At 37.9% G+C, this 15,919-nt stretch overlaps 1 protein-coding gene across 2 annotated transcripts in view; it reads left to right on the top strand.

The window, feature by feature from the left end:
• Positions 1 to 15,919, top strand: part of LOC136867224 (kelch-like protein 5) — a 213,783-nt gene that overhangs the window by 156,619 nt on the left and 41,245 nt on the right. For both annotated transcript variants that reach the window (XM_067144361.2, XM_067144362.2), the window contains exons 9-10: positions 5,380 to 5,604; positions 10,459 to 10,621. In XM_067144361.2, the coding sequence (XP_067000462.1) occupies positions 5,380 to 5,604; positions 10,459 to 10,621 (388 nt within the window). The remainder of the gene's footprint in view (positions 1 to 5,379; positions 5,605 to 10,458; positions 10,622 to 15,919) is intronic.

Here is a 15,919-nt window from a genome sequence, read left to right on the forward strand (position 1 = left end):
TGTTCCATCTGAAGCTGGGTGGTGATTCTGCGTAGATCATCAAAGGATCTTGGTTGTGATACTTTCACTAGTGCTCGAATCTTATCGTGGAGTAGCTCTATGATGTCTGGTAAGACCTCGTTTTTGCTTCCTGCTGGGTGCAGATGCTTGAAGAGTTAGTACTTCTGTAGGATGAAGGTGCTACCTCTCATGCCAGTGGGTTGTGCCTTAGTCAGTAGCTTCCTTTTCACGAAGCTCTTCACCCCTTCGGAATTAAACCTAGTGAGGAACTCCCTCTTGAAGTCTCTTCAGTTTAAATTTAGACCCTTCAAGTTATTCCACTAAGTAGTGGTTTGCCCCTTTAATCGCGGTGTGATAAGTTGCACGAAGATGTCCTCCGGTGGATTAGTCCTTCCTAACAGACTGACCGATCGCTCGATGAAGCTAGTCGGTTCTCTTCCAGACACCCGTGGAATTCCGGAAGGCTCTCTATAATCACCTTCAGGTCTAGGTGTGCTGTATTGCCGGTTAGGTTTGAGGGGGTTAGAGGTGTGGCGATATGTCCTGTTTGAGTTAATCTATCTTCTACTGCATGAACGATGTTTTCCCTTATATTCTGCAGATCTCCCTTGATGGTCGAAATCTGGTTTTCTAACCTTCCTTCCAGAGCAGAAATACGGCTCCCGAAATTTCCCTCGACAGCAGAGATGCGGCTTTGAAAATTTCCCTTATTGGTAGAAATTCTCCCCTCAACCTGTTGTTTTATGCCGGAAACCTGGATTTCCACATCCTCCTTGAGGTTCAAGATATCCCCTTCCAGCTGGCTTACTCTACCATCGATCTGGTCAACCTGTCCCAGTTTTCACCTGATGACCGATATCTGCTACATTAATCGATTGGTGACGTTGCTAATTTGCTATGAAATGTTCTCATTTGCGGTTGAAATTTTTTATTCTAGGCCCTGTTCAACTTTGTAAACCCGCATGTACACTTGTGATATTTGTCCGGTTAAAACTGAGTTAGCTTGAGAAATTTTGTTATCGTCATGGTCATTAAGTTAGAACACATTTTGGTAATATTTACCTTATCTTCAGATGTTTCGTCTGAAGCTTCGGTGACTTCGATGAAAAACTTTTTGGGATCTTCTCCTTTTTCAGCGAGATCTTACCGTAACCACGTCTGGAGCGATTTCTTCCAGTTCTTTAGGAGATTTCTCTTGATGAGTTCGTCTTTGAGCTGTTTCATCAGCATATTTTCCAGTATCACTTTCATTTTGATCATTTCGCTCTTCCACTCGTATTTACTCGTAAATGTTTACGTCCTGTCCCACGGTCGCCACGATGTATCCACAATGGCGCACACACAATGCTGTCAACTTTTGTACATGGACTTATTTTCAATTATTTGCAAATTAAACACTCATAACCTTAATCACTGTATCACAGACAAAATACTTCACTCTGAGACAACAAAAAGCCGCCATTTTAACAATTGCCTATCACAGCACATAGAAATTACAACCTTGAAACACAGTTGAAACAGATGACTACCGACTGCCTATATCAGCATGTCAGCCTAACCACAACACGTGTTCACCAGTGAAACTCCTACTAAACAATAACTCATCTCTCCCATCAAGACCACCTCATAATTATAATTGTAGGCCAATATTCCTCTATGAAGAGGTTTTTTGCCCTAATTGTCAGAGAATTGTCAGTGCAACAAACACATACATCTCTGCCATGATTGGATCAACCCTTGATTACAGCCTTGATTTAGGGGGTTTGTAGTAACCAATAATAGCCTCAGCTATAACTTGGACTATTGAGTGAGTTGGAAAGCACAAGAAAAGCCAACCTCTGGTGAATTATTACGGAGACTTATGTCAGCGATTCCCGAACTGTTGTACTTGATCGAAATCATGAACAGTTGGGAAAAACATACCCGATGACCAAGAAAATTGAGAGTTTACTTTATGACGAGTCTTTGTCCTTGTCTCAGCAGGAGGTGACAGTTTCTCATCAGATTCATCCTGTCTGACATTGTCTGACATTCTTGCAATTTAATATCATCCATCGTATATTCTCCCTCTTGCGCTTTAAATATTCCCCTTCGGAATATCTATTTATGAAGAATCTTTCAGTTTTTTTCATCAGCAAGAGATAAATGTATACTTAGAGACACAATGATAGCTACATGATTGCGGAAGATATTAAACTCCAACAAAGATAAAATTACATGAGATTGCTTCCAAACACACAAACTGGAGTGGTATATCTGCAAAATCGAACCTCTTTGAACCTTCCTGTGGAAATTCAAAGCATAACACAATGTCCTGTACGTGTATTTGGGTTCGGCAAAGTTACCACTGCACCAAAACGTAAATGTATGGGTTTGTCAGTGATCAGTTAATAGGTGCAGTCTTTTAACAAGGTGTAATGTTTTTTTCTTTTGTTTTTTCCCCTCAATATACATCCTTAACATACAATAGAGCTGTTTTGTTAAATAGTGTTGTTAGTGGTAAGAAAGTTCTAGATTTGTCTCAGCCAAGCTTGCTTTATTTTAATGGATTCGACCCATGACATCTTCTTGGGAAACTAATTATCAATACCATCTTCGATCATAGGATTATTGAACTTAGGTCTGGTTATAACTGTTATCATTCTCTATTTCTTAATTTACAGATCATTAATTACATCAAAATAATTAAAATGTTGTATTTTTACACTGTTTCTTGCTCAGTATAAGATACTCCAATAATACTACATGGGCAAGTGTTGTGTTCCAGAGTACTATTCTGTGGTCACATTTTTTGACAACTATTCAACTTAACTGTACTGTAGGCCTTGTCAAGCTAATCTGGAAGTCAGATAAAATTGACCTCTTACATTGGTGGGGGCATAAGCATTCATTGCATTTTGGAGAAATTAATTATACCAGGACTAAGCTGCTGCCTATTCCTGAATATTGGAAGACAGATTCTATTAAAGTGCTGGCTTTCTTCTGTGCAATTGAAATTGTTGAAAACCTTATATGTTTCAGTCACCACATTATGTTATCAAATGTAGTACTGACGTATTAGTTTCCTCAAATTTTATGTTTGTGGTCCAGATGAGTGAGTACATCCTCAGCTTCAGCAGATTTCTTCAGTTGGTTTAAACAGCAGTGACACTTGTATTCCTTTATTCTAATGTTAATACTGCACTTGAACGTATTCCTGTAGGAATAAGGAATATGTTAAACCTCGGAGTTGAAGAAAGACTCACATTGGTCCTGAATGTAACTACTGGACTTCCCTTGTTTTATTAGTTCTAAATTTGATTCTTCTGACTTTTGCGCTTGATGGTTCTTCCAAGCTTCATGTCTTCTCTCTATTGCCTGGTTGTATTCTTCATTCCACCATTCGTGTTTCTTCCTGGGATTCATTGGAGCTAATTCTTCTGCAATCAATCTTAATTTCATGGTCTATTCTTCTAGAGATTTGGTTTTGATAAATCCGTCTCCCTGTTTTCTTTTAGTACTCCATATTTTTTATTAATGTGGTTGGGTCAAATTTTCTCCTATTTTATTTGGAGGTTTTTATTTTATCATTGGTGTTAATTTTGTTTTGATCTTTACAATGTAGTGGTCTGACGTTGAGTCTGAGTCTACTCCCCTTTGGACTTCGACATTGAGGATTTCTGGATGGTCTTTCTTATTATATTAGAGAGTTTACCAAATTGCTAACTGGTTTGTTAGAAGACAATTCAGGTTGAGGAAAGGTTGTTCCCAGAATTAGAGTAGGTGTCTGATCCTCTAGTGATTAAGAGGAGGATTGCACAAGGCAGGATTATTGAACCTTTGTCTTCTTATGTATACAAATGATATGAGTAAAGAATCAGAATCAGAAATAAGGATTTTTGTTGATGTTGTATTGTATAGAATAATAAATGTTACAGGATGGTGAGCGAATGCAAACAGAACTTGATGAAATTGTGAAATGGACAGCAGACAATGGTATGATGTTAAATGGGTGAAAAGGCAGGCTGTAAGTTTCACCAAGAAGGAAAGTCCTAATTAGTGTGTTGATGGGATGAAAGTACCTCATGGGGATCTCTGTAAGCAGCTAGTCATGTTTTTTTTTTTTTTTTTTTTCTTTACATTGCACCGACACAGATAGGTCTTATCCAAACCAAACCCCATGGCACTACAGCCCTTGAAGGGCCTTGGCCTACCAAGCGACTGCTGCTCAGCCCAAAGGCCTGCAGATTACAAGGTGTCATGTGGTCAGCACGATGAACCCTCTCAGCCGTTATTCCTGGCTTTCTAGACTGGGGCTGCTGTCTCACCATCAGATAGCTCCTCATTTCTAATCCCGTAGGCTGAGTGGACCTTGAACCAGCCCTCAGGTCCAGGTAAAAATCCCTGACCTGGCCGGGAATGGAACCCGGGGCCTCTGGGTAAGAGGCAGGCATGCTACCCCTACACCATGGGGAGATAGGTCTTATGATGATGAAAAGTCATGTTAATATAAGGAAAGGTTTTCATGTAGATAATCACATTAACAAGGTTTAATTCAACATTGCAGATCTCTTCATATGTTTATGACGGCATTTAGGGGTTGTAGTAAGGATGTAAACGAGAGGGCATAAAATTGTCTGGTAAGACCCCAATTAGAATACGATTCCAGTGTGTGGCAACTTTACCAGGATCACTTGATTCAAGAACTAGAAAAGATACAAATGAAAGGAGTAAGTTTAGTTCTAGGTGATTTCTGACAAAAGAGAAGTGTTATAAAAGTGTTGCAAACTTTGGGCTGGGAAGACTTGGGAGTAAGGAGACTAGCCTCTTGACTAAGTGGTATGTTTTGAGCTGTTACTGGAGTGAGGGTATGGAATGACATTGGTGTTGCACAGCTATGAGCTTGAATTCAGAAGATAGTGGATTTAAATCCCACTGTCGGCAGCCCTGAAAATGGTTTTCCATGGTATCCCATTTTTACTCCCATCAAACACTGGGGATATACCTTAATTAAGGCCACGGCCGCTACCTTTCTCAATCCTAGCCCTTTCCCATCCTTCCATTGCCAAAAACCTTCGATGTGCTAGTTTGAGTTTAAGCAAGTAGGGATGACATTAGTAGATGAATAAGCGTGAATGGATAGATCATAGTATGAAGGTAAAGTTGGAATTCAAGAGCACAAATTGGGATTTGTTTATAGGAAGTGGAATAATTTACCAAGAAAGTTGTTATTAAAATTTGCAACTTCTTTGAAATCATTTAAGAAAAGACTAGGTAAACAATTGGTAGGTAAACTGCCACCTGGGCAACAGCTGTGAATGCAGATCAGTGGTGGTTGATTGATGATTGAATTAACAGGCATAGGTGTTTTAATGATTTCAACTTTTTTAAATGTCTCAGGTGCAACAAGCATTGAGAAGTACGATCTTCGAATGAACACTTGGAGCCATGTTGCCAACATGAGTGGACGACGATTGCAATTTGGTGTGGCTGTAGTAGATGGAAAGTTGTATGTTGTTGGTGGGCGAGACGGATTGAAAACTCTCAACACGGTGGAATGTTATGACATTAGAGCCAAAACATGGACCCTCCTGCCAGCTATGTCAACACATCGTCATGGTTTAGGTAAGTTTCTAAATAAGCATTGAAATTAAAAACAACATAGGCTCTAGACGAAAGTCTTGGGTGGTGGTGTGGTGGTACATTTTCATTTAAGGAAGGAGAATTGAAAATCAGCTTTTCTCACGAATGCTCAACATATCCCTCTCCTGTATTAATGTATTTATGGGGCAGAACATTTTACTTGGAGGAGGCAATAATGATACTTGATCCTTGCTAAAAATTTGTTTTATTATCATTGGGTTGAAATCATGGTTTTCAAAAAATTTAAATCAGTGTATGTGATCAGGTATGTACATAAAACATTTAAAATTTCAACTGAACTTTGTATAATTGAAAAAAAAATTACCCAGGAAAAATTACATCTGCCCCTTCAGCATGAGAGATCACACTTGGCCTTATACTGTAGACCAGGTTGTTTCTAATGATGCATTAGTGTACTGTGTTTATTTTCTACCCATTCCACATTATCTACTGTATCCATACCCATTATTGTTGTTAAGGTACTCTTTGTCTTTGGACAACCTGCAGCTGTTGTAGGAAGATTGTATAATAATAATAATAATAATAATAATAATAATAATATCATTGGTTTGAAATCATGGTTTTCAAAAAATTTAAATCAGTGTATGTGATTGATCAGGTATGTACATAAAACATTTAAAATTTCAACTGAAATTATTATTATTATTATTATTATTATTATTATTATTATTATTATTATTATTATTATTATTATTATTATTATTATTATTATTATTATTTCATATATACGGTAAAACACCAATAGAACATTCTGTAAGAGACCGTGCAAATGGCATATATTAAGTAGATAATATCCTAGATATATGCTGGAAGGGCAACCATCCATGTGGGAACCAGTTTTTCAGCTGATTTTTCAACAACAGTGTGGTTTTAGTTTACATCCTTTAGTTATTATTGTCCTTGATGTAGAAGATGGTATTCACAAGGAATCTGCTAGTTGCTTCCGGATCAAATCAGTGTTTTCTCCATACTTTTGCAAGATTTGTAATTTGTCTAATAAGAAGTGCTTTCCATTTCATACTTTAGAACTTTAGGTACTCTACTACTGTAAGATACACTAAGTACTACTAAGTGTACAACAAAAAATGGGAAGCAAGGAGACCAAAGCCTTGCTTTTTGCAGACAACATAGTAACAAGGGGAGAAGATGAAATGGAAGTACAAGAACAAGTTACTGTATTGAATCAGGAAATAGAGGAATATGGAATGAAAATAAGTGTGGAGAAGAGTAAGATAGTAGTGATGACGAGAGGTAATAGAGAAGGAAGAGGAAAAATTAAAGTAAATGGAAGACAATTAGAAGTTGTGAAGTGCTTCAAATATTTGGGGAGTATACTTGCAGAAGATGGGAAAATAAATGAAGAAATTGGAAAGAGAATCCAACAAGCCAATGGGTCTTACCAGTGTGTGATAGGTATAGTGTGGAAACGGAATGTGTCAGAGAAATTCAAGAAAATTCTGTACTCAGTGTATTACACACCAATTTTGACATGCAGTGGGCACATGGACTACAACAAAACTTGATGAAAGCAGAATCCAAACAGCCAAGATGAAATTCCTTTGAGGAATAATTGGGAAGACATGAAGGGTAAAGTCAGAAACATAGAAATCAGAGAGAGTTGGATTCCTTAAACTGCAAGACAAGATAGACCAGTATACTGAAATAGTATGGGCACATGATCAGGATGGAAGAGGACAGAGTTCCAAAGTGAGTACATTTGAAGAAAATAATAGGAAGAAGACGAGGAAGGCCCGGAAAGAGGTGGATGGATACGGTGAAGGAGAGTACAGAAAAGAAAGGAGTAAAAGTAGAAGAAATATTGGAAGAAGGTAGGGAGTGGTTAAAAGATAGAAAACTGTGGAGGTCCTTGATTCACAACCCAACCCAGAAGACTGGAAACGGGAAATGAAGAAGGAGGCTCATATCTAAGGATAGAGGCAACTTGATACTTTGGTGTATACAGTCCTCGAAGGGGTGACTGATGTGGAATTATTTGATTAGATAATCAGCCATGTGGGGAGCAACACAAAAAAGGAACGTGATAGTAGCGGGTGGCCTCAGGTTACCAAATGTTAACTGGGAAGCAATGCGAATGACAGAAAGCATGACCAGCAAATGGTAAATAATCTGGGGAGGATATCTGAATTAGAAAGTAATGGAACCAACTAGCGGGAAGAATAATCTAGTCTTGGTGCTGATAAAACCAAATGAGCTCTTTGGAGAAACTAAAGTGATAGATGGTATAAGTGATCATGAAGCTGCTGAATCATAGTATAAATGAATGTAACGGAAAGGTTATAAACTTATATAACTAGGACTAGTAAGCACTACCATATGGTTGATAGGCATGAGGGAATTTAAAAAAGTATTTGTGATCATTGGTGGAAAGTGGTAAATAAAAACATAAACGGCCTATGGGAGGTGTGTAAACCAATAGTTGAAGAGTGTGAAAACAGTTATGCACCTTCAAAAGTGGTAAGGAATAGTAAAGATACAAAGATCCACTGTATTATAACAGGAAAGTAGAGAAATTATGAAGGAGTTGTAGGTTGGAAAGAAAACAAAGTTAGGAATATTATTTGTACTATATGTGTCTCACGAGAAGTTTTGGCACCTCGTAAGTACGGCACAAATAACGGATATTATACTAAGCTACAAACATTAGTCATCATAAACAGTGTGAGCTCTCTGAAAGACAAGCATGTTCATTATTAAACTGTTAATTATGCAGTATTTACAGTAAATGTTGAATTAAACCAAAATATTTGAACTACCAATTTAAAACTTCACAAGAATTACCATGGATGGAACCAATGTTTCTTATCAGGCCTTGAGACTTGAGATTGGCACATGCGCAACAGTAATGCTTACCCTCCGCACCCCCTACCCTGCATGCACGCGACTTCTCATCAGACGACCATAGTAGAGGTAAGGAGAGATTGCAAGCACTTACTAGGAAATTGAATTTAGCTAGAAAGGCAGATAAATATAACATGTTGGCAAACATTATTGGCACTAATATGATTTTTAGTAAAAAAAAATGGAAAAATATGTGTAGGTAATTTATGACAAACTGGTACTGTATCAAGAAAGACATTCCTGGAATCTATCTTAAACCATGAGCATATACTGTATATACAATATTTTTCACATTGTATTAACTAGTCTGTGATTATGAATTGGTGATGTTATGAACAAAGTTTTACAAATACTACTGCCACTTTAGTAAATTATGGAAATTTCCAGTAATTATCTTAGCTGCTGTTGTCCGTTACCTTCAGCAACTGTCTCGACTGCCAACAGTTGTTTATTTCTGGTCTTGGTCCTGTAACTAATCAGTGGAGGATGAGGAGAAATTTTGTAGGCAGTAACTCATTTTTAACTCTGTTTTGTGGAGAGGGGAGGGGAAGTAGGTGGGACAATGGGAATGTGTGCGCATTGTTTCTCTGTAATGGAGATGGGCTTAAAGCTGTGACTGCATAGTCGTATGATAAGCAGAGGTTTTTTTCCTGTGCTGCCAGTGATAACTGTTTTCCACTTCACTTTCAGTTTTTGTGCTCACATACTTCCTTGTGCTCCTACTGGAAGCTTTATTTTGAACAGCACTTTTCATTTCCACATGGTTAACTATGCCTGACCAACCTTCATGTGAAACACAAAATTTAGTAGTGCATAATGCACATTCCTCCTTGTCGTCTTTAAACCTTTGATGAAGGGAAATTCTCTTCTAATACTGTTGTTAAATCTGCACTCATGTTTTGGCATGATACAAACTATGTGCAACACTGAGTAACAGCCAATCTCCATGTGTATGTAACCCTGCCAACAGGAGAATGGAGAGGAATAGAATTACCAACTTCTTATTGTGCCTCATGGAAGTTTTATGAATTTGCCACTAGGAGTGCTACATATTTAAAATGGAATATATTCCGTAAGCCTAATTCACTTCTTTTAGAAAGGATACTTTAAAAAAAAAAAAAAAAAGTGATTAGTTGGAAAGAAAACATCAGGACACTGGGACATTTCATCAAGAAATAAGACTGTCCTGGAAAAACAGGACGAATGGGAACCCTAGTGTATGGAATCCTCACCGGGATTGCTTGATTCTATAACTGGAAAAGATCCAAAGGAAAGCAGCATGATTTGTTCTAGGTGATTTCTGATGAAAGAGTAGTGTTACGAAAAATTTTCAGTCTTTGGGCCGGGAAGACTTGGGAGCACGGAGACCAGCTGCAAGCTGTATGTTCTGAGCTGTCAATGGGCATATGGCAAGGAATGACGTTAATTGACGAATAAGCTTGAATGGAGTTTTAAGAGTAAAAAAGATCATAATATGAAGATATAAAGTTGAGATTCAAGGGGACAAATAGGGGCAAATATTCATTAATAGCAATGGGAAGAGGAATTAGGGATTGGAATAATTTACCAAGGGTGATGTTCGATGAGTTTCCAACTTATTTGAAATTGTTAAAGACTTGGTAGACAGTTGATAGAGAATCCACTACCAGGGCGATAACCCTAAATGCAGATCAGTGGTAAATGTGGAAAAGCATCAAAGTAGTTAGTGGGACATAAAACGGATAATATTTTTAATTTATCAAAAAACGATTCAGCTGAACATTTTATTATTTTCCTTGTAGTATGAACTGGATGCATCCTGATCCCATTCAACAGGAGTTTCTCCAAAACCATGGACAGATTTTTGGAAATCTGTATCATCTGTGTGTAAAGTGTGAATTTTGAACCAAACTGTTGAATACTGTATAGTTGTTTCTGTTTTCTAATCATGTAATTAATACCGTTACATATTTCTAGGTGTGGGAGTTTTAGAAGGACCACTTTATGCTGTTGGTGGTCATGATGGATGGAGCTACCTGAACACAGTAGAGCGGTGGGACCCTCAGGCTCGACAATGGAGCTACGTAGCCCCAATGGCGTCACAGCGTTCAACAGTTGGAGTAGCTGTTCTGAATGGCAAGTAAGTGAAGCTTTTATAGTCGTAAATGTAACCAGAACTAGCATTTTATTTTGTTGATAGGTCTGATACTAGCCAAGTTTCATTAAGCTTTGCAGGTATAATTATCACTGTTTCAAGATGATAAGGGCCGATTGCTAAAACAGTATTTAGACGATGTTTACAGTTAATTGCAAAAACAGTATTTAGGCAATGTTTACAGTTAAACAATGGCTAAGTATGGCTGCTGCATTGCGAAGATGTTATTTATCACTTAGACACTCTAAAGCCTATGTTTAACAGGCAATGTTTAAACACTGCTGAGGACACTGTTTAACCTCAAATTTTAGGAGCAAGTCCAAATCAGAAAGGTTATGTACCATGAAACATATACAGTGAAACCCTGATTCTCCGTTTTTGGAGGGACCACGAAAAAAAAAAAAAAAAAAAAAAAGTACAGCATGGGAAAATGGAAAATCCGGGAATGAATTAAAACCATCAACAATTTGGCTAAACATTACAAAAATGAAATATGTATAATTATAATCATACAAACACTCTTAAACCAAATCAAACTACAGCCCCAATGGGCCTTTGCCTTCCAAGCAAACGCTGCTCAGCCGGAAGGCCTGCAGATTACGAGATGAGGCATGGTCAGTTTGACGAATTCTCAAGGCCGTTATTCCTGGCTCTTTAGACCGGGGTCGCCATCTCATCCTTAAATAGCTCCTCGATTAAAGATAATCGCATAGGCTGGGTGGACCTGGAGCCAGCCCTTGTATTCAGGTAAAAATGTCTGACCTGGCCGGGAATTGAACCCGGGCCCTCCGGGTGAGAGGCAGGCAAGTTAGACTGTGGGACCAGCTTCAAACATTAATTACCGGTATGCAAGTTTAAAATCTCGATACAGTACTATATATTCAGATTTACCGGGGAAACTTCGTCAGTTTTCCATGAAAACTTCTTTCTGTTCAGCAGCCTGGATCAGCCAAACTCTTCGAAAAATGTAATAAATCCAAACCAAACAGCAATCGACCACAAGTAGTTCTTAATTCTCTAATCTAATAAAATAAAGCACCTTAGATACAAAAGCGCCCAACATGATAACGAAATCCCTCCTTTTTCTTAATCTTCCATTGTAATTTGATCACCGGTGTACTGTTCGTAGTCAGTTTCTAGATATCTTGTACCACGTAAATTAGGCCTACATCGACATTTACAGGTTATGTTGAACTCGAGAACATGGTTCCGAATTCAAGTATCGATTCTCAAAAGTTCACAAATGTAGATATTCAATTGTGCCCATCACTAATCACAATCAAATTGGAAAGAGAAAATAATAATATGAATACTTCAGAAATTATGGTTATTCGTGACCTTGAGCTCAGCTGGAAAGCGTGCTTGCTACACAAGTCAGTACGACTGGGAAATGATACAAACTTTTAAAATGAAACGTGCGCAAATAAACAACTGTGGTTTCAATGACATTTTAACACAAAAACATAACTTCCTAGTCTTATATGAGGACCAAAACAGTAGTAAGCAACCCCAAGACCTCCCATGGCTTTAAGTATGTAAGGTGCAACATCTGTTCTGGTCTCGATAACATAATCATCTAGGATAAACTAGATTTTTGTTAAGGAGCAGTTTCGATTCCTGCCTGACTTCCCTCAGGACACTGTATTGTCACTGGGCTAATTTATTATTAGCCCAGTGACAATACAGTGCCCTGAGGGAAGTGCCAAAAAACCTGTTCGGCGATACTATTGAAAAAAGTATAAATATAAACATCCAGCCCTGGATATAATGCGGATGTTTTACAAGTACAAACATTTGACGAAACTCGTACCGTCTTCAAGTAGAGCTGTTGAAATGTGCGCTCTGTCTCCTTCCAATCGTCGTGGCCACTCTCTGCTTTATGATTTCAGAGGATTCTCTAAACAATACCACCCGAATGCAATGCTAAGATGGTCCCTTACGCAAGTTTACCGCCAAACGTTTTCCCAATACAGTACTTGCTCTAATTATCACAATGACGGGGCATTAACGCCAGGATCTATAAGTGTGCCATAGAAGTGCTTTGGTGAGATACAGTTTCCTGAAAAACGCTTGATTGAGGATTTAGCGTTGATGGCACTAAAATTTCTGGACGGTTGATCATGGAAGTCGTTTCTTCGAGGAATGGATAATGCAAGATTTTTACAACGTGATTTCATTAGGATGCTCGCGGGACCACGTAATTTGAACGAATAATCCGGAAAAATGTACTTTCCGGAAACGGATAATCGAGGTTCCATTGTAATGTATTGTCACGCTGAGATGATACGGTAGAGAAAGGTTAGTCCGAGAGACTCCTGTAAAGTCGTCTACTGTGAGAGCGCTGCAGTTCAATTGAAATGTACGGGGAAGTACAGTTTAAAATGTGATTTTACTTTTCAAGAGATATTATAAGGGACTTGTTTCTTGAGCCTGAGAGGATGGTTGCCTGGTTGTACTTCCTCTTAAAACAATAATCACCACCACCACCACTCTTGAGCCTCACACAAAGGACAGTCCAGTACCCGTCATCCTGACGACGATTCTTAGCAACTGATATATATACAGTATGTATATTGGGGATATTTTCCCTGGGATTTTTTTTAGGTCACACCAACTGCATCTGTAGCAGAATAACTTGTCCCCGATTGTCAGAATGTTGTCACATACCGTATTTACGCGAATAATCCCTGCTGCCGAATAATCTCCGCACCCTAATTCTAGGAAGGCTCATTTTGAAAAAAATTAAGTGAACTAAAATTCCTTCAATTGAAAGAGTAACATAGGCATAAACAAACATTTCATGTCACTCTGCGAGGTCCACGTGGTCTTTACACAAATATGAACGTATAAATTTATGGATATACAGTAGCTGCTTTGCCTGAACATATTGAGAAATACATTATCACTGCTATATGAAAATTATCAAGTAGGCCTAGATATTTCATTAATCTGAACTTGCAGTAGGCACGATTCCCTGTAGATCAAGAGATTCGTTGTCTCTTGTATCACTAGAATCCTCTCCTAAATTACTTACAAATTTGTTACACTCCACATGTAAAACGCTTTTCACACACAATCTTTTCTTTATGCGGATATTAAGATGACTGGTAGTGGATAATTCTTTTTCGTGCAATGTAAACTGTTGAAAGAGACACACTGGCGAACTCAGATGTTAGTTTTGCGATATGGTAAAACCTTGTTAATTCAAAGACGTTGGAACACAAAAATCGGACTTTGAATTATGTGATTTCGAATTAACCGCCAACTTGTTCTTCAGAAATGCCGACCCTTGCCACATTAGAAAATATTCTAAGATCCGTTACTGCATGCAATTAACATTGATTCACAGTTTAAACCTTTCAAATGCAATGGAAAAGAATTATTTCCAAAATGCATCCAACAAGGTGCATTTACAGTACTCAAATAATGCACTTGGATAACTTGCTGACAACATAACCTCATGCAACGAAAGAAAAAAGAAAAAAATTTATTCAAATTATTCTATGCTGGCTCCCGTGTGCAAGTACTTTATTCATTGGATTACTGTACTGTATGTATTTCTAGATGCCTTGTATTTGCTTGGAAAGTACCCGACGCCCTTAAAACATCATGGCTTATCAAACTTTCCTATGGTGAGGGGAGGAAGTCTTTCTCTTCCGTCTGCATTGCAACACAGTACAGTGACCCCATCTCCTTTTAAAATATCCATTTGGAGTAGGCATAATAAAAACCAATGCAGCTTCATTGGCATTGACAGTATTTTTGTTGCATGCGAATTGATTATAATTATGAGCCACGCTTTTTCGCCAACTGTCGGCATCACCAAAGAGAATCGCCAGTTTTCGTGCATTCTGCTTCTTCCCACACTGCCTGTTACGTGATACTGTGTAGTTCCTTAAAATGCTGAATACAAAAGAATTACGATTTTACTAAAACTTAGCAGCTATAAAACAAACTGTCAACACACCAAAGTGAGTGAAAGTGCAGAAAGCTACCCATGCACGTTCTGAAACTCGCATTCTATCGTGGCGCGAAGAAATTTACAATTTAAATTACTGTGTAAAATGCTATTTTTTTAATGTAAAGGCAGTTTTAAAATACAAGTCTGAATTGTTTTCCATTTAAATATGACATATGGGGGCAGTTTTCTTCCATCTACGGTTACACAAGGCATAACTGTACACCCAGTATCAAAAACTAGGTGAGCCAGGAGCATGTTGCCAACATTGACGCAAATAAAACCCGCACCCCAACTTCGTGCCTCAAATTTAAAAAAAAATTTATACTGTGGAGCCAACTCGTTTGATTAGTTTCTTCTTCCCTTTACCACTGATAGATAACACTCATCGTAGGGACAATACTATAATCATAGCTACACTTCCTCATACAGTCGTATGTCACTTTAATTTTGATGGATCATATTATGAGATTTCATTTATTATTCACGTAAATACGGTATATCAACTGGGAGGGGTTCTATAACATTCTATTTACTGTCAAGTAAATACACATAATAGTGACGCTATGAAATTGGTTTTGTGTGTGTTTGGTTTTTTCTTCTTTCTTTTGTGGTTTATCGTTGCTCTAACTCATATAGGTTTTTGGCAACAATAAGAGTTTTTTAAAATTTGCAGTTACAAAAGAAAAGATACAAAAAGGCACGATTTGGGAAGGAAGTACTCATGGCCTTAATCCTTAATAAAGGCCCCAGTATTTGCCTCGTGATAAAATAAGAAAACTATGCCAAACTATCTTCTGGGCTCTGATGGTAAGGTTCGAACCCACGATAGGGCAAGCCTATATCTACATGGCCCATACTGTGGAGCCAACTCGTTTGATTAGTTTCTTCTTCCCTTTACCACTGATAGATTACACTCACCGTAGCAACAATACTATAATCATAACTACACTTACTCATACAGCTCTTTTACAGCCAAAAAGAGTAAAGTGGGGTCCAATATGTGATAACCTCAAATTTTGTGCATTGAGCACATTACTTCTAGGCTATAAAGAGCTATAAATTGTACATGCAAACATTGCACACTGGTCTTTAACAAACTTATGAATGTATTTGAGTTATGCTGGCTATTTTCGTTGGAAGGCGGTATTTCTAAATTTAAAAAGTCAGTAAATGGTGAACACGACTTTTAGGCCTACATATAAAGTAAATGTAATCCATTTTAGTTACTCATATCACGTCATTCGTTTCATCTCATTAATTCCTCTGATGAGGTTGACATCAGGAAGGGCATACGGTCGTAAAAACTCGCTACGAAGATTCGT

The sequence above is a fragment of the Anabrus simplex genome, chromosome 3, assembly GCF_040414725.1.
Source record: "Anabrus simplex isolate iqAnaSimp1 chromosome 3, ASM4041472v1, whole genome shotgun sequence".
Taxonomy (NCBI): Eukaryota; Metazoa; Arthropoda; class Insecta; order Orthoptera; family Tettigoniidae; genus Anabrus; species Anabrus simplex.